Consider the following 23,508-nt stretch of genomic DNA (forward strand, 5'->3'; position numbering starts at 1 on the left):
ATTAAAATATAATCATTAAATTAAATATTAAATATATTTGGTAAACTTATTAATATTAATAATGAAATAATTTATATATATATATATATAAAAGAACACAGTTTATATCCAATTAAAGTCCATTGAACATTTAAACACCTGTGCCCTTTAACGTAGTAAACAAACTAACTATACAAAATGTTTCCATATTATGAATTTATTTAAAGTTTATTAGATGGTATTATTTAAGACTAAGATCCACTCAGTCACATGGTAAGATAAAGACTCATAGACGACCATTTAGTCATACTCACTGATATGGATGATAAGATGTGTTTTTTTAATAAAGGATAACTTATAACTAGTATATCTTAATTAAATATGAAGGATAATTAAACATTTAGGATAATTTTACTGAATATCTATCTATTTAACTAACAACCCAATGACTAGTATGGTGGTATTGAGTTATTAATTCAGTCTATTTCATTAAAAAATAATAAAATATAGAACTATTTTGTTATATATCATTATTATTAATTATTTTTTTATCTCGATCGTCCTGTATATTGTAATAATCTCTATAATATGATAGATATTTAGTAAAGTTTAATTGTTTTGATCTGGAAGTTACGGGTCACATGAACGATATATCCCGAAGCTTCGAATCATCAATCTGAAATGAAGCAACGAATCATTTAACTCTTATATCATATCAATTACTACTTCAAAATCTAATATATAAATAAATAAACTTAAACAATTAATCCCACAGACTTTATATAAAAATCTAGTATATATTTTAATCTTTTTTGGTTTAATTTAAAGTTGAATAAAGGAATAAAGTCACATTAGCTCATTCAGTAATACGAAACATCAACTCAAGGGTTCGAGGTGTTGACCCAGGAGTGTGTGTGGAGGCTGACCAAGAATAATCCATTGTGTATTTGAGTTAATTTATGATTTATACTAGTTAATTACTCATAATTTACCTCATTTAAGTGGTTATTAACTCTCCTAGGGTGAGTTATGTGTTGGTAGATTATTAAATATATGTCTTAGGAACTTGTGGTTACTGAATTATCTAGAATGTTAGAATTTATTGTAATAGTTTAGTGGGAATTATTAATGGAATGTAATTATGTTATTTCTGTTAAGTTATTGGGTTAAATAACTGTAATTGACTAAGTTCCAGATATTATTACCTTATATATCAATGTATGTTTTTCAGTATTGATTTTAGTATTTTTAGTGATTAAACATTGTCACTTGTAATGGTTGTTAAGATGAGCCAAATCTAGGGGTAAATTATGGTGCAATCTAAGGGTAAATTATGGTGCAGGTGGGGGAGACAGTTATCACCAGAAGGAACTAATGGAATAGCACCAAAGTTACGGGAGATGTTATTTGTACGGAACTAATGTAATGAGGGAGAGCGGTACTACTATCGGGAGCTGTTTGACCTTGTTAATTTTTTCCAGAGATGTTCTTATAATTGTAGTAAGTATTTTAAAAGAGGCGACATTTACTAGAACCTAACCTAACCTAACCTAGCCTAACCTAACCTAACCTAACTTCCTAGCTCGGACGAAGTGGATCAGTTGTAAACAAACAGCGGACAACAACACGCAGATTATTTGGAAGAGTTTTTATGGTAAATAATTTATTTCTTCGGTAATTATGTCGGACTAACCAGTGAGCGAAATTTATTGACAAAATTATAAAAACCACTAGATTTTCATTGTTAAATTATAGTGGAAACTGTTGTAGTTTGTGGAAATATGTTAAAAATGGATAATGTTAAAATAAATGCTACTTAATATTTGTGGGTATGCAGAACAGACCTAACCAAACACACCTACCTAACCTTATCTAACTTCCTTTGGTATTTTTGCATTAGTTCACAACTTTCCTGCCACTAATCTATTATCATATTCGAAAAAGACGTCTAATTTTGATATAATTTTCTTGTATTACATTACCGTCGCACACGTACAATAAAGGAGATAGCGCAGGCCAGATATTTCTCTATTTTCTTCCATTAATCTTCCGCCATTATCGCCTACCTCACCTCCCACTCAGTTTGTTTCCTTCATAAATCGTCACGCGCTGCCGTACAAGTCACGCGGCCAATCAAAAGGTTTTTTATTTTTTCTCCACCAATTAAAATGAATTATGGTTTAATTTGCGGTATTTTTTGCCCAATCAAATCCGATTGTGATTTTGGGTGTCATATTTCGAAATTGAAATGGAAGTCTGCGATGGGTGTCACTTCAATTATATGGAGATGATTGTGCAGCATTTTATAGACCTTATGGTGTTGTTCCGACCTCAGTAAAGTGTCCTAAGTGTAAGAACGAGTGTAAATATCGTCAAGACCAACATAGTTGATATTGTAGTATATCCGACGACAAACCAGAACCAGGCCAATAAGGTAAGAAATAAGTGATTCCATCATATGGTCAGAGTTAGGTTAGGTTAGGTCAGGTCAGGTCAGATCAGGTTAGGTTAGGTCAGGTCAGGTCAGGTCAGGTCAGGTCAGGTCAGGTCAGGTTAGGTCATCCAAAAAAATGTTCGGTTTATATATTTTTCTTGTGTCTTTCTTTGTGTATTTTGCCTTCACTTGGCCATGATCTTTGTGGGAAAACGCCTCGCCCAAAACCCTTGATAACTAAAACAGGCAATTTCCGACGCTAATGAAGGTCAAAACACAAAAATACATTAGAAAATCAGAGTTGTGTGATCTAATGCAAATTTACCCTTCCTTACCGGGGCTCTGTCTCCCGGACCCTCCGGTATAATAAACAGAAACAACTTATTATGATATGGTGAAATTTGAGGCATTTCTGGGCGTGAGATGATGCGGCCGGATCAGCGCAGAAGAGCTCAGGCGGCGGAGTGATTTACTGTGCTGGCGGGTTACACAATAAATGATTATCATATCAGAACTCACTGGTGAAAATATTGTAAGAAAATAAACAGTAATAAAAATAACTCGCTCATTGGTTAGTTCTACGGGTACACTATACAGGTACTATATATTAATGATTTCTTGGCGTACAAAGCACGATGACATCAGTTTAGTGTCAAATGATCAGTTTTTCACTGTGTTTTACCCCACAATTTCCTATATCCTTCACGCCCTGCCCATTGCTGGTCATTTATGACCGTACTTTTTTTTTTTTATGGGGAATAGTCCACCCGGGCACAGGTCATCGACCCACAACTGGGGTAAGAGTAAAGGGATTTAAAAAATAGAAAAGAAAAATAAAAGAACTGAAAAAATAAAAATATTTCTAATAAAAATATAAATTTGTCATATCGTTTTTATAACTTACTATCATCCAAAGAACATATGTAGAAAAAACGAATAAAATTGAACAACTCCCTTTGGTGTCAGCCATCTGCCCAAGTATAGCCCCTAACCTAACCTTACTGGGGGCCCCTGAACCCCGCCATATTAAGTCGCTGTTGACCTGATAACAACCTTAGCTTCTTATTAAGGTGGATTGAGTGCAGTGATGGCATCCAACTGTTACATTTAAACAAGTATTTTTTCTTGAGTGTCACTTCCCTGTCACACTCTGGACACTGCACACCCTTCCAAGGACTCAATGATCACATGAAGTAGTGAAGTATTTAATTTGGTGCGGTGAAGTAAACTACAGAAGCTAACATCCATTACTGTACAGCAGTTTGTGGCTAACGATCACCACTGAAATGAGGACAATTTGACTTTATCCTCGTTTAATTTCCTGTTGAGTACGGTAAACTCTTGCTATTTGCGGGTTTACTATTCACGATTCGCGGTAAGCATCCGATGGCTATGGTGGTTAGCTTGTGAGCCTTTTCCTGCTGCACAACGAGTGACCCCGCGTGCCTGAAGCGTCTGCTCTCCCTCTGTTCACGCTCAACCATTGCCTGTGACGCAGCATCTCGTGTTGTACTCTCAAATCCTCATTGTTTCTCTGTGTAATTGGCCCCTGAAAGACTACCTAGTGTCAGTGCTAGTGATGCTAGTGGAGTGAAACTTAAAAGGCAGAAGTCAATGATGACCCTGACAAAGAAAGTTGTATTAGACAAGATAAAAGAGGGGATGTGTGCTGCCATGGTTGGTCAGTTGATTCATATTGGTATATTAGTGCACTAGGGTAGTTTAAGTTGGTATTCGCTGTTTTGCCTATTCTCACCATTCCCTGGAACCTAACCCCCATGAATAACAAGGGTTTACTATATTGTGAACAGTTACTTGTTGTCTCTTAGTTCTACAGTACTGTGTGTGGTTCAGCTCACTTCCAGAAACATGTTGAATTATGTACAGTACAGCTCCTCCCCGACTTACGGCCAACTCGACTTACGACCACCCGCACTTACGACCTGCCTCAGTCGTACCAAAATTTTGTCAAATTACGTATTTTCGAGTCTCAACTTCAGTACACAGACAAAATTTTCGTTTGTAATTCACTTTAATATGGCTGGCAAGCTTAAAAGTGAGAGTTTTGTGGTGCTGAGAAGAAAAAGAGACACCCATTTTAGATTTTCTATGTATTATTAAAGCATTTTCGCCTTACTACCTGGATTTGGGACCCTAACCCCTTCGTAAGTCGGGGAGGAGCTGTATTCTCCTACTGATGGGGTCATGACATCTGGGCAGTCAGTACCATCTATATTATGTAACTATAACAATATTCTCTATGTACTGTATTTATAGAAATTATGTAGGCATATTTGACTTGTATATTCACCTTGACAGTTGCCATGTTCTCAGGGACTTAAGGTCAGAGGTTAATGTTACAAGACACAAGTTGAGACCTGGGTTAAGTATAGCTTATTTCTTGTAGTTTGTTTCCCTCAAAATCCAACTGTTTTCTGCAGATGGAAGGTCTGGAAAAAGATATGGCATCGGCAAGTCTGTGTGGTAAAGAGGAGGAGGAAGAGGAGGAAATGTATGAGATTAAGGAGAAGGAAGACACATCTCGGTCCACCACGCCCGACAGTGACGACTCGTTCCATTCACTCGAAGACGAAGACCGAGGAGTACCAAACTGTCCGTCAGAGCTCAGGTAAAGGCTCTCTCTCAGGACACATTTGCTGCGGTGGCTCCAACAGCATCCACACAGTAATGTGCTTTTACACGCTGGGCAAAGCCTTCCCCTGTTAAGCAACCAATGTCTGAATTACTGTATTTTGGATGCATTTATATAACCTGTACTGAACTATTTTGGAGATGGTGGAGCAAGGCTGAAAGTCACTGTCAATAAACGTACATCTGTTTAAGATATTTGAGGACAGGCTGAATCAATATTAACCAAGCTCTCACATCAGACACACTACTATTTCTTGATTAATTTACATTTTTTTTCTTTTACAATTTGTCCCAAAAGGGGGCTAGTTTATTGGGCACCCCCTTTGCATCCTGCATCAAAGGTCCCTTGGTACTGAAAATACTTAATTTTTTTCTGAAGTTTTCCACATTTTTTGGAGTTTAGCATTTTGCTGAAAAGGTTTGTGCGTGGAATTAAAACAGAGATGATTGAAAGTTTTAGGCTTCATGGACCAGTACAGTACCGTACGGTAATGTATATGTTTCACAGTCATGATATAGTATTTGTTTCCTGTATTATTAACAACATTTGTATTTTAAATCATTAACAGAGCACCAGAAGAAACAGATGAGTCATCAGAAGACTCTCAGTCATCAAACGTTCCAATAATTGAGCCGGAAGACGGATCCCAGAGCTGTGATGGTCACTCAGATGATAAGACAACTGAGGCACCTTGTGAGCAGGACCAGGAGAAGGAGCAGGAACAGGACCAGGAGCAGGAACAGGAGCAGGAGAAGGAGCAGGAGCAGGAGGACGACGAGGACTCAGTGGACGAGGAGTACCTCAAGGATCTTGAGCTGAATTTGAGCGAAGAGGAAAAGAGTGTGAGTATTTTTTTATCTTTTGGGACTGACTCTGTCTGTATGGGTGTTATAAACTATTTCTTGTGCAGGATATAACTCCTGTATCAGTACAGTGGTGTCAGCGCCCACATCTTGGGTACCTACGCCTTTTGTTTGATACTCCACGTTGGATCACTTGGGATGTGGTCACAGCAGGTTGTGTGCCGTATGTTACACCTTGTAAGCACACTCATAAAAAAGTTATCCAAAACTCATCTTACATGCTGAAGGTTAACCCTTGGGCAGATGAGAACACAGACTTAATCCATGGTGGAAATAATCAGAGACAATAACCCGAGTTACCAGCCACCTAACCAAAAATATGTGCTGTATACAGTAGAACGTCAATAATAAATTCCAAGAGACAAGAGAGGTCGCTTTAAACTGAATTCGCACTAAATCGAAGTGTTTTTTCGATGGAATAATTTAGTTTGGTACTTGAGAGAAACACAAAATACTAAAAACACTGACAGTCTACCCAGATGCACCTTAGCTCATCTGCAATAAACAAAACATTGTTTTTTGTAGTATTATGTTAAAACAAACACTCTTAAATAAACACAGCTAAAATTAAGGGATGCAAAATGGTCTGTTTACTGGCTGGGAAGTTGGGGGGGAGGGAGGTGAGGTGATATGTTTGACAGTTGATGCCAATGTCTAGTGCAGGGGTTCTCAACCAGGGGGGAATTTCCCCCCTCAGGTTTTCAGGGGGGGAGAAAACTGATGCTAATATGGAAAAAATAAAGGATTTTCAGTATTATATGCATATTATTTGGAATGCACTTTTTGAGGCAGACAATCTTGGAAAGGAGGAGGGAATGACATTCTGACATATGGTGAAAGGAGTGCATGGGGCAAACAAGGTTGAGAACCACTGGTCTAGTGCTTATTTATTTATCTGTCCTTAAGAGTAACTTTAAGTTTTTCTCTTATAAAATGTCATTGAACTGACATGGGAGAATATAATTAACATTGCTGGAATTCTTATAAAATAGGGATTAATTTGAATATAAACATGCTATAGCTCGCATTAGACATACAGATTTTAGTTCTAATTTAAGAATTTTAGTACAAAGAGCAAATATTCTAATCTCGAACAAAATATATGATGTTTACATTATTCGCTGTCTTACAAGGATTCCAACAATACAAATTATATTCTCCTAACTTTAGTCTGTGACATTATATAAGATAAAAACTTTAAGCCTAAAACACCAAACCCTGGCTGGGAAGATGGGGGGGGAGGGGAGGGGAGGGGAGGGGAGGAGGTGACATGTTTGACAGTTGGCACCGAAGGTCTAGTGAAGGATTTATTTGTTTATTTATGTACTTTAGATTGAGTTCATGTTTTTTGTTTATAAACTGTCACACAAGTGACTGGGGAGAATATAATTTACATTGCAGGAAATCTTATAAGATAGTGATTAATTTGAATATACAGTGATCCCTCGGTTAACGAACGCCTCGGTTAACGAAATTTCGGTTAACGAACTGCCTTCCATAAGAATCTTCAATTCGATTAACGAACAAAAATTCGGTTAACGAATTTCTTACGAACCGACCTCAACATGTTTTCACTTGCACTGGCCGGGCAACCAGCTTTAGTATCAGTCCGCCAATACATTAATCGGTTCTAGGGCTTAAATTCCTTACTATTTTAGTAAATATCAAGAAGTTTATACTATTCAATAATTTTAAAAGTTTAATATTAACTTTTTTAGTCATTTTAACAATTATTGAACATAATTGAAGGTAAAGAAACTAGTTTCTGGCGTGCCATCCACCCTGTTAACACACCAGACAGGCGTTAGTCTCTCTCTGTTTTCAGTGGAGGTAACATCTTGCTTGAGACTCTCTTCAACTAAATGCTTTTCTTCTGTGTTTCCAAGCAAATTATTGGTCATTTTGAAATATATTTTACATATTGACAATATATAATGCAGTGCAGTGTTGATTGAAAGAAAATAATCTTGAAATACACCAAGAGAACTAAAATTTTATGGGTGAAATGGCGCCATGGGGTGACTTCTCTTCCACCCCAATGCCTTCTCTTCTTCCTTCTCCTCCACCATCATTCTAATTCCCATCATCATCCTCATCATCCAGGAGCCTTCTACATACACACCTCAAAGTAAGTGAACTTTTCTACCATTTTTGTTGAATTTAGGAAATTTTCGGTGAGCTGGAACCAATTACCCAAAAACCCATTGAAACAATGGTTTCTGTTAACGAACTTTTCGGTTAACGAACAACCTGCTGGAACGGATTGAGTTCGTTAACCGAGGGACCACTGTAAATATGCTATAGTTTGCACTAGACAAAAATTTTAGTAATCATTTAGTACAATATTTTGAGTACATGTACAGTACAGCTTTGCCCTTAGGACAGTGTGGCGTGCCCAGAGAAACATTAGGCTCAAAATTTTAAATATGATGCACCAGATTGACTCGCGCAAAATAGGAATGATTCGCTTTAAATGAAAACATTGTCCTTAATTGTGGGTGTCGCTTTAAATCAATAATCTTAAATTGAATCGCTTTAAATCGACGTCCTACCGTAGAAGAAAAGTTATCTCTTCCCCCCTCAAGATTAAACCCAATTGTGTAGAGTAATGGTTAGTTAACTTCAGGTTTTTTCTGAAGATAACAAAAGGAAAGATGCCATTACTGCCGCCTGCACAAGAAGGCCGCTGTTTATGTGACCTGCAGGAGGTATCATTGTAGTCCAAACATAGACATTAATGGTAACACTACACCACTTTATCTTGTCTTATGATCATTAATAATAAACAGCAAGTTTAAACAAATTCTGTAGATGATGATAATAGTAGGATTTTTGTTTGTCTATACATTATTATTATTATGTAGTGGAAGTTTATTAGAAGTATTATTATATTATAGGCTATTTGGTTTATAAATGGAACTATTATTATGTAGTGGAAGTTTATTAGAAGTATTATTATATTATAGGCTATTTGGTTTATGTGGGTAAATGACAGACAGTTTGTTGGGGGAAGTTCATTATAATAATAATAATAATAATAATTATACGTTAGTACGCGTGACTGTTGTCATTTGTCGCACATAACAAGACGTCTTATATCACCAACACGCCATGTACGAGCCTCTAGTCGGCTCTGCTGTTCTGCGTCATATATTGAATACAGTAATAAATCTGTCAGCCAGAATCCCCCAAACCCGGAACTCTTCGATGGCCAGAATTGAAATTTTCTCGGAAATGATTTTCCGAGGGACACATTTTCCGGAAAATTCAGATAAATTTTTCCCGATACCCGGAAAATTCCAGAGATGGGGGGGCTTTTTCTTGCTCTGAGAGAGTCGTCTCGTTACCCGGAAATCTGTCATTCCCGGAAGTGCTCTGCGCCAATTGTTCCGGCTAACGGAGATATCACTATTACAAAAACTGCCGAGTTAACTTGTTCCTTGAGGTAAAAGAATTGTCAGTGAGAGATAACTAATATAGGGAACACTTTTACTGTACAGCGGAGTCCCTCAGTAAAGCCGTGTCGACCTCGCTATACTGACATCAAGGCACCACTTTCATATTTCATCAGTGTTGTTTAATTTTGTTTTTTACCCGAGAATTAAGAGTTAAACACTCCAGGTCTTTTAATCCTTATCTTATTTTTAATGGAAAGTGACAGAAATCATAGAAGAAGTATTTATACGTGGCACATGTGTACCTGTGTTACCCACTCTGGAAGGCCACACAAACAGGTGCCGGACAAAACTCCCCCCAGACAAAACTCCCCCCAGACAAATCTTCCCCCAGACAAATCTTCCCCCAGACAAAACTCCCCCCAGACAAAACTCCCCCCAGACAAAACTCCCCCCAGACAAAACTCCCCCAGACTAAACTTCCCCAGACAAAATTCCCCCAGACAAAACTCCCCCAGACAAAACTCCCCCAGACAAAACTTCCCGCAGTTGTAATAAATCTCGTTGAATACGTAGTGGCATAAGCATGAGGTAAATAGATGATTGGGTGGTTTCTGCTGCCCAACTCACCATAAAGAAACATTAACAGCTTTTGAAGAACCTGTGTCTGGTCTTTGTGGATGAGAGGAAGACCCCAGAGGAGCTTGTGTAGGGAGTAGGTCACAGCATCAGGTGGAAGTAAAATAAACTAATTAAACCTCAATGAACTCGAGAATATTGTGGTTTATTTGACTTTGGTGAGATATGGTACAGTATGATGATCCTTTTAAAAGGTTTGTGGTGGGGGGGGGTAATGTCCTTCACTTCACTCAAACAGTTCCATAACCTGACTAAACACACTATTTGGAGGAAAGGCCTTACAATTGTGTGTGTGTGTATGTATACCTTGAGACTCATATTGGTGTGTGTGTGAGGGTAGCCAGGTCGTGGAGATGTGCCTCAGTGACACAACACACACATGTCAGCCTACCATAACTCCTCACTTACAGCAGTATATATTCAACACTTCTGTGCTCTATGTATATAAATATGACTCTGTTGAACTTGTTTTGTTATTAATTAGAAATTGCTCCTGGCTACAACTTGACCAGTTATTGTGTAATAATATAATACTATTAATAATATTTATTCAGTAAATCATATATCTGAACCTGTAATGAACACATAAATTAGTGTAAAAAAATGTACCTCTGGTTGTTAGGATTCGAATCTGGACTACCAAGGTTGGCAGTGAGGCAGCTGTCCACTGGACCACAATGGGCTAAAAGCTACCCACGTGTAGCTCAAGGCCCATGTCCCCTATTGTGGGCATGGTGGGTTAGGACAGCCTGCCCACACTCAGGTGCCAGAGAGCTTTTACTCAGATTCCCAGAATGCAAAGATGAAAATTGTTTACAGTAAAATCATCATACTGTACACACTGACAGATTGGTTGACATGTACAGTATAGTCTCAGTATAGACAGTGCAGTAACATGGTGCGCATATGGGGTCTTGTTATATGTTGCACCACTATGTCGCTAACAAATATAGGAAGACATTTTCATTGTTCAGGTATGGGACCATTTATCACATATGCCTGGGATCTGGGGGTTACCTGATAGAGGGTGTATCCAGAATTATGGGAGTACCGGGCCTAAAATATACTGAGTAAAGAAAATAAAGGAATGTTTGGCTGAAATTATGAGTTGAAATAAAACAATAACATTCAGTATAACTCACAGATGGGTAATGGCTGGTAATATCCTCGCTCGGCCCGGGAATTACATTTGACGCTAATTTTAAATATCTGTAGTAATTTGTTCCTGATCATAGCCAGATTTTAGAGTGTTCCCGATACAGTACCTGGATGAACAGTCCCATACCTGTGTGTCAGTTGTTTCACATGATGATAGAGTAATATGTGTTGTGTAATATAAAGTATTATTTCAGGTAAAGAGAGATGAGAGCCTGACTCAGAAGGAAAGTGGCAATGACAGCTTCAGGAATGGTCAGTTCCAAGAAGCCGTGGCTGCATACACTGCTGGTCTCAGACTCTGCCCCTTGTCGTACCCCAAAGATCGTGCTATACTCTACTCTAACAGAGCTGCGGCAAAGGTCAAGATGGTTAGTGTTTGTCAGTATTGTAGTTTGTTTAAGACTTTTTCATTTGTTATATATTATACTTGTTTGTCTACACAGTAGCTCTCTCTTTATCCATACTGTACCGTACATATTGTGAGGAGAGGATGACACAACATCTTTCCTTTTGAATTAAGCGTTGATAGATTTTCCACGTGTTAACCTAATAGTAATGTTGTTCTCGTGATCATTCTATTTAACACCATCTCTTGTATTGGAGTGTTGACTTTACCTAATGTGTTGCGACCTTGGCTGAGAGAAATACACACCATCACTTCATAGTGTCCTGGTGTTCGTCGACTCACTGAGGTTATAAACATGACTAATGGCTGATGGTCCTCACCAGCTTCAGCATGTTTAAAAATTTCTAACTTTAATTCCAGTGTTAATGTTGTTCTCTTGCACGTCATAGATGGACAGGGACGAGAAGAACTTGTTGTAGGATGCTTAGAAGCCAAGTTAATAATGTAGTCCTGTACTCTACTGTATAGGTACTGAGGGTAAGAAAATAAAGCACCAAGCTAGTGATATACTTTAAAGATCCACACAGTACAACAGCTAATGTCAGACTGAGTAATTGGCCACACACGGCTGACTTATGGTTTTTTTAATGGAGAAGGCGCCCCATTGTGATGACTGTCTGGTCGCATTGATTATTCAACACCTACTGGTGGGGCGCCTCAGTCTCAGAGATCTTCATCGTAAGCACCTCTCCTAGTGCCTGGGGGGTGATGGATCTTACCGTCTCTCTCTGGTGCTGGAGGGGGGTAGTGTGGGGGGACGTCCTCTCCTTCATGGAGGAGGCCGGCCTTCTACACAAGGTTTTAGTTTTATCTATTAACGTTTAAATGGTTCTATGTTATTTTTTTATCTTGCATTATTTGATTTTAATATTTTAAGTCTTACAGTATTTTAATTCAGCGACATATGACCTAAGCTGTTGCGTTGCCAGGGATGTAATTACCCCAATCAATCACTCTTCCTTCCTCCATGTCCTCATTCATTGGTAGGGGCCGCCTCTGTAACTTCTCCTCATCTGCTTCCATGGTACAGGGCTTCAGGACCACCTCACAGAAGGAAGCACCAACTAATGGATAATGATGAGGGATATAGAAAGGAGATGTGAAATAGACCAAAATGGGATATATAAATGAAACATACAGTAATGAATAATGTTTAGTGGATCTCCAGTCATCTGATAAGTTCTTACAATACCTGTGAATGCTGTATAGTATGTCACATGTTTCAGAACTATTCAATGTATAATTAAATCACATCTCTTTAACCCATAGTGTCCCTCTGTTTATTAATGTCAGGGCAAAGTCGTGAACTGTGTCAGCTGCCCCAGTTACATAGGACTTAAGCCATGCTGCTGTACAATCACTGAAAATGAAATAAAGAGAGAGAGAGAGGAAAAACAGTGAGGAGAGATAGTCATATCACCCCATCTCTCTCTCTCTCTCTCTCTCTGTCATTCTCAGACTGTTCTGTACTATAAAGTTAGCGCCATATACTACACTTAACTAGGAATATATCTAAAAATTACAACCACACTTAAGAAAAATAATTACCTCACTTCTTAACACTGTCGTCGCTTACACAGATTACAAGATATATACAGTTTTGCTGAAAAGAATTCCTGGGAAGTTTTATGGGAAATTGGGAAGTAATAAAAAAAGCCTCATTCAATATGAAGTTCTGTATGAGTTAATAACATCACTTTTAAATACTTTCTCCCCAGGACCTGAAGAAGGAGGCGATCAGCGACTGTAATAAGGCCGTAGAACTCCACGACACGTACACAAAGGCCATATTGAGGCGTGCAACACTCAACGAAGAAACGGACAATTTAGACGAGGCGCTGAAAGACTTCCGGCGAGTATTGGAATTAGACCCAAGTCATAAGGAATCCGAGGAGGCTGTTAGAGTGAGTATATAAGTGTCTTAGCTACCTAACCTAACCTGGTAAAAATAATCTTGTCCCTCATTTTTTTAAACCAAGTTAGTGTGAATCTTAAGACCATTTTGAAGAATAGGTAGAGTGTGGTAGAGCACATCTGGTAGAGGAGGAGTTGGGATGGACAGATGATAGGGTAGGGAGGAGAGGCTGTGGCGCTTTTGATTCTGGTCACATTGGCATTGAGGGAAAGGCATTATGAAATATGGATTACCTGAGAATTATCCCCAGTTTATTTTACCTTAATCCCTTGACTGTGGCTTGTGGTAAATCTATTGTGTGTGAATATCATTTAGAAATATATCTATGCCTACAGGCTAATGGGAAGAGAGAGAATAAATCAGTTACCTAGTTTGGTTTAGTCAGGGTGAAGATTTCCTGTGCTATAACTCATGAGGTGGACAGTTCTGGGTCAGTAGGAGTTGGAAACAGATCTACAGTACTTACCCCCATCATGTCTGTGTGTGTACTGAGGGGTTGGTGTAGGGGGACTAGAGCCTTTAGTAACAGCCTCTATAGTGGACCAGACATGTGGGATTTTTGGCAGCTAAAGGATTAAGATAGAATAACTTAACCTAACACTAACCTAATGTTAACCTAATCTAATAGTAATCTAACACAACCAAACACTAACCTAACCAAACACTAACCTAATCTAACCTAACTTAATTTAACCTAATCTAACCTAACTTAATCTAACCTAATCTAACCTACCACTAACCTAGCCCCTCCTTGTACCTCTCTCTCTCTCACCAGAACCATCTTTTACTTCCAGAGATTGCCGGATATGATTAATGAGAGGAACGAGAAACTCAAGGAAGAAATGATGGGTAAGTTTGTAGCTACACTTATCATTTGTCTCTCTTACAATATATGGAAGCAATACCTGTGTAGTGAAACATCTCCTTAGTGGGTTTTGTGGTGTATTGGTCAGCATCCTCGCCTCACAAGTGAATGGACCCGGGTTCGATCCCCGGGCAGGGTGAAGCTATGGGCAGGTTTCTTTATGCCATTTGCCTCTGTCTACCCAGCAGTAATTGGGGACCTGGATGTTAGTGGATTTGTGGATCGTGTTCTGGGGTAATGGTTAGCCAGTGCAGTTGGTGAGTTGTCCGGTCTTCTCGGATTATTTCTTGACACTGGGTCATGCAGCTCGTTAACTCAGGGTGTGGCTGTTATGTTGGTGACAGCTTCTACACCTTAAACACTGGGTCATGCAGCTCGTTAACTCAGGGTGTGGTTGTTGTGTTGGCGACAGCTTCTACACCTTAAACTCTGGGTCATGCACCTCATTAACTCAGGGTGTAGTTGTTGTGTTGGCAACAGCTTCTTCACCTTAAACTAATTCACGCCTAGGTGGCCCCTGGGTCGGCCATCCTTGTTACGCGAGGGGAAACCATTATTGTTATTATTATTTATGGCGACGGGAATCCATTATATCGAGGGTCCGTTAGATATGAAACTTCCATCTAATGAACTATATAGAGATGACAGTCCATTATATCGAGGTCCACTGGATATGATAGTCCGTTATGTCGAGGGTCACAGAACAGCCCTGTCTCATTTAGTGTTACAGTACAGGACTAAAGAACATAATGAAAGAGAGAGAAAGAAGAGAGATAGAGAGAGAGAGAAGAGAGATAGAGAGAGAAAGAAGAGAGATAGAAAAGAGATAGAGAGATATAGAGAAAGAAGAGAGATAGAGAGAGAAAGAAAGAAAGAAGAGAGATAGAGAGAGAGAGTAAAGAAAATTCATAAAGCGATTTACTAGTCACAAGTGAGGTGACGCAGCCCTCAGCAAGACAACACACCACCGTCAGTGAGATCAACATACTCTCTTGAGGCAGTCAGAGCTTACCACTTCCTCCTCCTCCCCCCCTCCCCCCCATTATGGAAGGTACCTGTAAATGTGAAAGCTCCACCTTAGTCTCTGTCTTTTGGGCCTCAAAGTCATGTGTTTTTGTTCCTATTTTAGACCCATAATGTGTGCTAGTGCTATTACTGTACTAGGAATATGACACGACTGTGGAGGGAGAGTGTCGTGTGTTTGATGACGGAAGTGTTGAGGCAGGTAAGCGTGCACTTCAGTGTAAACACATATAGTGCTACAAGGGCCACTCTTGCCCGTTACTGTCGGTTCACATTGGTCGTCATAGAGGGTACATCGACGGTCTACTGGGCAAGCTTTTACCCACATGTTTTTCCATTGTTGCCCAGTATTTGAGTCATTATGTCTGATAACCCCGGACCAAACACCTAAATCTGGTATTGTACTTTGAAACGTTTAAATTTTGATTGGGGCAGATAACGTAAAAGTACATTTCTGTTTGTTTGTTTTTCCCTCAGAAGGTGCTCCTCATACGGGGGTATTTCATAAGATCTCATGATCCTAGGAGCTAAAGCCCTTAGGATTTTGAATTATGGAGTTTTTACTGTTGTGAAAATGTGCTAAAACATTTTTTTTCTCCTGCTTCCTGATTACTTCTTTTACTAACTTATTTCATTATTCTCAAAGACTCATGTTATTGTTAAGTCTACAAATAAACTTTCAGTGGCCTCATTCTCCTAGAGTCACCATATGATTTACTTCTCATACTAATTTACCTTATTTATGTAATGGTCACCCAAGCTAGAAGGCCAGTGGCCATTGTTCTTACTATTGTAGTCTTTTTTAGGGCTATATTGAAGCCCAGTAGACTGTTCCATTGGTCTACCACCCTCTGCTTGTAGAAATGTTTCCATATACTGTACAGTAGGCTCGCCACTTTTGCGGAATCTAGATTCACGCTTCACCACTTTCACTTTAGGTTCCAAATGTGCCCATCATTCAAATTCGCACACTTTTCACCACTTTTACGGTACACTATAGTAGAGCAGCATTGTGGGTCTGACGTCACAGCAGGAGAGCGTCGGCAGCAGCCATTGTTTACATCAAAGGAGGGTCTTGGGGTGGGTGGAATATACTGTGTGGTGGTCATACTCACAAACTCTAGGTCGAATCTAGGAATTATTGTACATACAGTACTTTAATTCTAAAAACACACACATTTTGAGTTTGGATTGATATATTATTGCATTAAATTATCATAAATTTTTCACATTGGTTCAGTGTGTTTTGTTGAGAGGTGTTGGTGGTACAGCAGTAACACACACAACTCATGTCAAAGGTGTGAGCCTGGGCCGGGACAAGGGTGTTATACAGTGTGACCCTCACTACCAAACATCACAGGTTTACCAGACTCCTGTACCGTCGATTATTATTATTATAGGAATATATTGTGAAATAGTTTAAGATGAATGCATTATGGGAGTATAATATGAAGTATATTAAGACCCTGTACAAGACCACGTTTGGGTGTGTAGCCCGGGAGAGGAGCTGGAGGACGTAGGAGGTCACCTGTGTCAGTCAACCCACAATCCTTTACAACAACTGTATTCAATTTCGCCATAATTCTCATATTATTTAGGTTCATTTAGTGCCATGTTAATAAAACATAAACGAAAAATAAATAATTTTTCCCCCCAAAATCCTAGACTCAACCCCTGATGAACTTTTGCGCCAGAGTCTATTCTCGGTCTGTTGTTTACAGAGCGGTTACAGCTGATCGTTAGTGGTACCCCTAACATTGTTGCCAGTACTCACCATCTCTCAAGCACTGCTGTTACTGCTCAAGATTTTGTCAAGATGTTTTAGTAAATTTAATAATAAATGACAAAAAATACTGTATATCCAGAGTTTGAGGCAGGTGGACTTGGGTGATTTATTGAGGAAAAGTGGAGGGTGGAAGTGGTTTGGGCCAGTTCCAATTGACCCTTTAATATGTAAACTATGCTCATCACTTTCCCGATTTTCACTTTCACGGTACAGTACTTTTCCCGGTACAAGATAGGCGCGAAGGTAGTGAGTTTACTATACCCCCTCCCCCCTTCTCCATACCCCAATAGTTTCTGACAACCCGCACTGATACTGTTACCAGAGACATGAAACTGTCCCTGTTACCGCGACTCACCTGCTCAAACATTTACGGTGTTCACAGTGTACACACGACTTTTGTGGCTGTCTGTACATAATGGTGTAATGATGCCTTTACCTGCAGTACAGTACATTACATTAAAGTACAATACAGTACAGTACAGTGCAGTACAGTACAGTACAGCACAGTATATCATGTGTAGAATTCCTGCAGATTGTTGCATTCAAATTATATTAATTGCTGCCAAAGGTAAGTGATAAACCCCTTATTAAGTTCTGTACTGTAGGTCTAGAATACTTTATTATTGTTATATTGTACCACCAAAGTTTATTTATTGCTGTCACATTTATGTTGAGATCAGAGACCATTTACCATGTAACTAGACTTCTTTAGAGTACTGTGTACTTACCCTACCACAGTGCCATGTCACTGACGCTGGCCACTGCTCTTTGTTGATTGCTGCTTGAATTATGCTGTTGGATGTCCAGTTTCCTCCAAGAACTTCTTAGAAAGGATGCAAGTATTTTTCTCCTGTGTCTTCCTCTTGTTCTCTTTCCTTCTGTTTTATCAACCACCATATTATTTTACACTATGTGATGATGTCTCCCGGCAGCTTCCTCTGTTATGTTTCTCTCACCATCTTCCTACAGCTGTATTAGTGGTAGTTGTTGTGATGCAATTGTTTTAAGTTCTCTGAGCCTCGGCATGTGTTTTATTACTGAAGGATTATGGTACAGGCAGTCCAGGCTTTATTAATAAAGCATGGACTGGGCTTGAGGGTAAACACAACAGTTTTAATAAATTTCTTTCTGATTATTTGTAAGAGGATTTTCCATTATTATTTATATGTATGTGTTTTGTGTGTGTCTATACACACACACACACACACACACACACATACATACACACACATATATATATATATATATACAGTACAGGTAAAAGAAATTACTGTCTGTAGAGCAAATGTCTCCCTGTCCCGGCCGTGAAATGCCAACAACTTTAAAACTACCCACAGACATTCTTGGGTACATCCAGGGTGTCATCCGCTAAGAATAGAGGACCGCAAAATAAAAATCCGCAAATTATCCGGTCGTACTGTATATGTAATTTAATGTTTACTCAGTTACATTCACACATAATCCAACACTCAGAATATGAAACAAAAAATACAAGAAATAATACAACATACAGTAACACATAGATCCTGTGTTGCATAAAGTGTTCTTTTATATAAACATCTGGCTGGTTGGGTAGTCAGCCGTTCATGCTATGTAAACAAAGCCACGGTAATTTAATACAACTCGGTAACTCGTCTGGGGTTGAGTGTGGGGCTCCTTTAGTGGCAGAATTGATTATTTAATGACACCAAATAAACCTAAATAACATGTGAATGGCGGTAAAATTGCATACTGTCATGTTAACGGGGTGGGAGGGGTGACTGGGCCTCCCGGGGCGAGGTTGGGTAGTATCTTAATAGTTTCAGCCTCCCCAGCCACCATACCTCTCATCTCTCCCACAAACAATTCACTTCCCATTCTTCATTTTTCCGGTTTTAAATTTGTATATAATTTTTATTTATTTATTTTTTTAAGCCACATTAGAGAATTGTATTACAGTACAGTATAGCAATTATTGGTATATAGGAATCTCGATTTATGCTATTATTACATTCTTGAAAATGGTTTTGTAAATAAAAAATGTGTAAATAGTTGGAGATTAAGAGATTTCATTATTAATTCAGTGAACCCTCACTTTACGCGATTAATTCAACCCACAGGGTACCGCGTAAAGTGAACGACATAACATATGGGATTGATTGAAATAGAGACCGGGCCGACCCCTAAACTCCACTTTTTCAGACACAATACCTACGTTGTAGTAAAAATAACTTCTTAATTTTATGATGGTATGCACACACAATTAATAATTAAGAGAAATATCAATAATATTAGGTTTTTTAACACTTACATTAGTAGAAAAGATGGCTGGGCACACGGGGATGGGCGGTTGGTTCCGAGGCAGAGGGCAGATTATTGGCCCTCACCTGTATCACTTGTATCAATTGTATCACTATCCACCTCAGAGGCTTGCAGGGCCTCTTTGTCAAACCCCTCAAAGTCCATATAAGTCCATATCCTCACTATAATTATCACTATCACTGACTTGGGCCGGCTGTAGTGGGTGGCGGGTGAAGAACTCGGTAATGTTTTGATGACTGGGCGACCTTGTGCGCACCATGCTCGCGCTGCTTACACAACATGGCGGATAGCGGGAGAGATGGCGGGAGGTTTGGATCCAAAAATGGCGCGGCTCGCCAGCCGCTCTCCGCGTAAAGGGGTACACGCACCGCAGAATGTGAGCATTCCGGTTTCGGCAGGGTACCGCGTAAACGTGGAAACGCGGAATGTGGGACCGCGTAAAGCGAGGGTTGACTGTATAACAGTACCTAGTGTTATATCAGTGTGCCACAAGCATGCTGACGGGAACATTTTTCAGAATTCGGTGTTTGACCCACGAGATCAACACTAGATCCATTCTTTCCATAATTGAACTTTGGGAAAATGGAGTCTTAGATACACTGACTCACCTCGGCACTCACCTTGATATTCTCTGCACGTGCAAGCTTATTATCAGCTGTTTGTTCACCTCATAACTTTTGAACACATCCCTCTTAATCTCAGGGGTGATGGCCTTATGCTTCTTAGATCCACTAGTACCTGGAGAATCTAAAGGACACTTAGGTGCCATGATATAAGGGGAAAAACACAGGTAGTAGGCAGCTACCAAACAGGGAGGTACTGGGAAGATATTGGAAGCATAATGTATTTTCTATGGTGGACCCTGCTGCCATATGTGACTAAGTCCTAGGTTGATGATCTGACTTTCTGCCTCATTTACACACAATTGTAGGGTCTCAATTGTTTCTCTTACAACACAACACAGGGACATATATCGTTTCTCACTAATGATCTTTTTTTCATTTTTGTATAATTTTATGGTTCTTTATTATTATTATTATTGTTATTATTATTTATTTTTTGACTTTGTATTTATAAATTTTAAATACTTCAAACTAATTAATATTATTAATGTCATTCTTATTACGTTTTTGCCCCCCAGGCCTCGATGTGGGTCAGTGACCTGTTCTCGGGTGGGCTAATCCCTGTAAAAAAAAACTATACACTGTACTGAAGAAAATACTGTAGCATTCTGTGACCTAACACCATACTGCCAATCTATGTCTCATTATTCCAAACATAAGCCTGTGTATATTATAGAAAAATGGTGTAAATAAAGTCATAGTGTTATTTTATAAATGGCATAAAACAAACAAATCAAGAGGTGTCTGTGTAGAAGTTTGATACAGGGAGGTAATACTTGTTTTAATTAGCCAAGATCAAATTATAAATATGAATTACAACACATCCATCAGTCTTTTCCCTTAGGCACACATCTCACAAAATGTTCAAATGAGTGTCTTTACTCAATTCCATTACTTTTTGGTTTTTAATTTAAATCCTCCCATTTTATGTTTCCCGGGTTTTATGTATCAATCCACACATTAAAACTGGGTCAAGAGACAGGATGACATACTGAGTCTCGCTACATGAAAGGAAACAGAGGTTATTAGGAGCCTTAGGAGCCTTAGTAAGTCAGGGAGGAGGAGAGCAGTCCCCTTAGAGAGTAGAATTCTAGAGGACTCAAATCTAGTGAACCTTCATGGATAATCAGCTTACTTCAAGGGCTCTATGGAACCTTGGTGAGTGTCCATTGTAAATTTTAACTTATGCTCTTCTTAGTTATGCTTCTTGATGTACGGTATTGGTGTAGAGTTTTCCTCCTCTAAGCTCCTGGTGTACAATACAGTATCAATGTAGAGCAGTGGTTCCATAACTGGGGGCGCAAGGTTGGTACAATGGGGGGGGGGAGTGTGAGGCCATGTGAACAAAATTTATGTCAAATTCAGCATTGTTCATGTACCTTAGTCTTCCCTATTCTCTATCCCTGCATCTTCCTCTCTATCCCATGTTCCTAGCCACCACTGCTTGCTTTTCACTTCAATGTCACATTTGCTTTTTGTTTCATTTTTTTGCTTTAATTATAATAACATGGATAGATATTTCTCTAGTGTGAGGGAAGATGACATAAATTGATTATAAAAAAGATGATGTGAGGGCTTGGTAAACACACAAAGGGGGCATCATGTGACCAAGCTTGGGAACCCCTGATGTTGAGTTTCCTTGTGTGAGCTGATGGTTACTGACCCGTGCAGCCAAAGGTTGGATCAAACTTGTGTACCATATTAATGTCTTGAGTTGGTTTAACTCATCAATATACTGATAACAACTGTTTGGGTGACAACTGTTACAGTACAGTACATAAAGTAGATTTAATGGGTGAGTGAAGGTAGAATCCCCTAGGCCTTTGTGTAGTAGTAAATAATACAGTATACTGTTAGGAATAAATCCAGTGAATTACCAGCATAGAGTAAAGTGTAGGGAATGGTTTATAATCAAGGGGTGGATGTGGGACTTATCTATGCTTACGTACACAGTCTATACTCTTATGGGTGAGTTGTGGTAAAAACTCCAATGCTGTATTGGAGATCTTCCAAATGAAAGCAAGCAAGAATAATACAGTACTGTACTTGTAGGTTTTATTATTGATAATAAAGTAGGTAATTGTCAATTATATTGTTTTTATTTTGTCCACAGGTAAGCTGAAGGATCTAGGTAATGTATTCCTTCGACCCTTTGGGCTGTCAACCTCAAACTTTGAACTCCAGCAAGACCCCAACTCTGGAGGATATAATATCAGTTTTAAGCAAAATTCTCCAAACAGCTAGTAGTGTGCACTTCAGTAATAGTTTTATTATTTAAAAATACATATATTTGAATATATAGAACAGGAATGTGGAGATTTGTGTGACTATATTTTGTTATGATAATGGTGCAACCTAGCAACTTTTTTTTCAGTGACTGAGATTTAAGAAGGAGTTAAGTGGAAGGTCTTTCTCATTTTTGTATAGGTTGATCATCTTGAAGTTTTGGTAGATGTATTAAGCTACTGAAGAGGGAGTAGTAGCTGTGTTGAACCTTACAAAGTATTACCAAAGACCTGTTGGCATTGCAATGTTTGACCAAATGTGGTTGATGAAAAAATGCTTATACTGTAACTCACTTATTTTGTCATGTCGTACAATTATGAATCTTTCATAAGTACTGTACTGATAGAGCTTCTGCCTCAGTGAAATTTCAACGTTTGGCCAGAATGATCCATCCTAACCTAACCTAACCATTAAGAATGGCAGTCAGTCCTAATGGGTGGGTTAGGTTAGGTTGGAACATACTGGGTCTTAGGCACATTTGGCTTGCCACCAAACTTGTGAATTAATACCAAGCATGCAAGTGTTATCTCTGATTTATAACATTAGACTCAGCAGTTAGTGTGTGGCTGTGGCTTATGTAGTGTGTGAAGCTTAAGGAAATGATTACATTTGGAGCTGTCACTTGTGTCTTTCACGAATGAACACACTCCCTGAAACACTGTAAAAACTTGAGTTATATACTCACTATAAGTATCTCTTTACCTGATTTATGCTCTTAAGTATACAGTACTGTACATGATACTGAAACATAGAAAAATAACTCTTTGTTTAATTGTTCGAGTAATTCAGAGAAAGTCTGACTTGCTTTATATTATTATTTGAAGGCAATTATATTGTTAATTATTTTTATATCTTGTGATTGTTAGATATAATGTACTGTACATATCTTGGGAGCTGTTTGTCTTGATAAAGGTTTAGCACTTATCCTGTAGAACATTTTGCCTACAGTTTTGCAGTTCTTTAATTTTAAGCCAAATTTGTATTATCCAGGGTAGAAGCTATTCTACACAGTTAGGGTATTCCACATCTTTGCACTTTAAATTATGCCAAGCCAAATAAAACACCAAAGCATCAATCAAACCTTATTTATTTGACCACCTACAACACAGTTCTGTCAGTGCTTGATGATAATTAACTACTGTACAGTATTAAGAGAAGAAATGATGACTGAATCTTGTAGTG

At 38.7% G+C, this 23,508-nt stretch overlaps 1 protein-coding gene across 4 annotated transcripts; it reads left to right on the forward strand.

Moving 5' to 3' along the window:
* The first annotated feature begins 861 nt into the window (after positions 1–861).
* Positions 862–23,401, forward strand: LOC121867801 (tetratricopeptide repeat protein 1-like). Of its 4 annotated transcripts, XM_042367926.1 has the most exons (9): positions 862–1,001; positions 1,562–1,633; positions 4,855–5,042; positions 5,635–5,908; positions 11,316–11,489; positions 13,246–13,431; positions 14,237–14,291; positions 17,924–17,951; positions 22,154–22,285. In XM_042367926.1, exons 2-9 carry the CDS (start codon positions 1,631–1,633, stop codon positions 22,155–22,157), a joined length of 912 nt encoding a protein of 303 aa, XP_042223860.1. In that variant the 5' UTR covers positions 862–1,001; positions 1,562–1,630; the 3' UTR covers positions 22,158–22,285. The 4 variants fall into 4 exon arrangements, with proteins under 4 accessions (XP_042223860.1, XP_042223856.1, XP_042223857.1 ...); XM_042367922.1 differs by lacking the exon at positions 17,924–17,951 and having other exon boundaries at positions 22,154–23,401; XM_042367923.1 differs by lacking the exons at positions 1,562–1,633; positions 17,924–17,951 and having other exon boundaries at positions 22,154–23,401.
* The last annotated feature ends 107 nt before the right edge of the window (positions 23,402–23,508 follow it).

Source organism: Homarus americanus, unplaced genomic scaffold (genome assembly GCF_018991925.1).
Source record: "Homarus americanus isolate GMGI-L3 unplaced genomic scaffold, GMGI_Hamer_2.0 scaffold46583, whole genome shotgun sequence".
Classification (NCBI taxonomy): Eukaryota; Metazoa; Arthropoda; class Malacostraca; order Decapoda; family Nephropidae; genus Homarus; species Homarus americanus.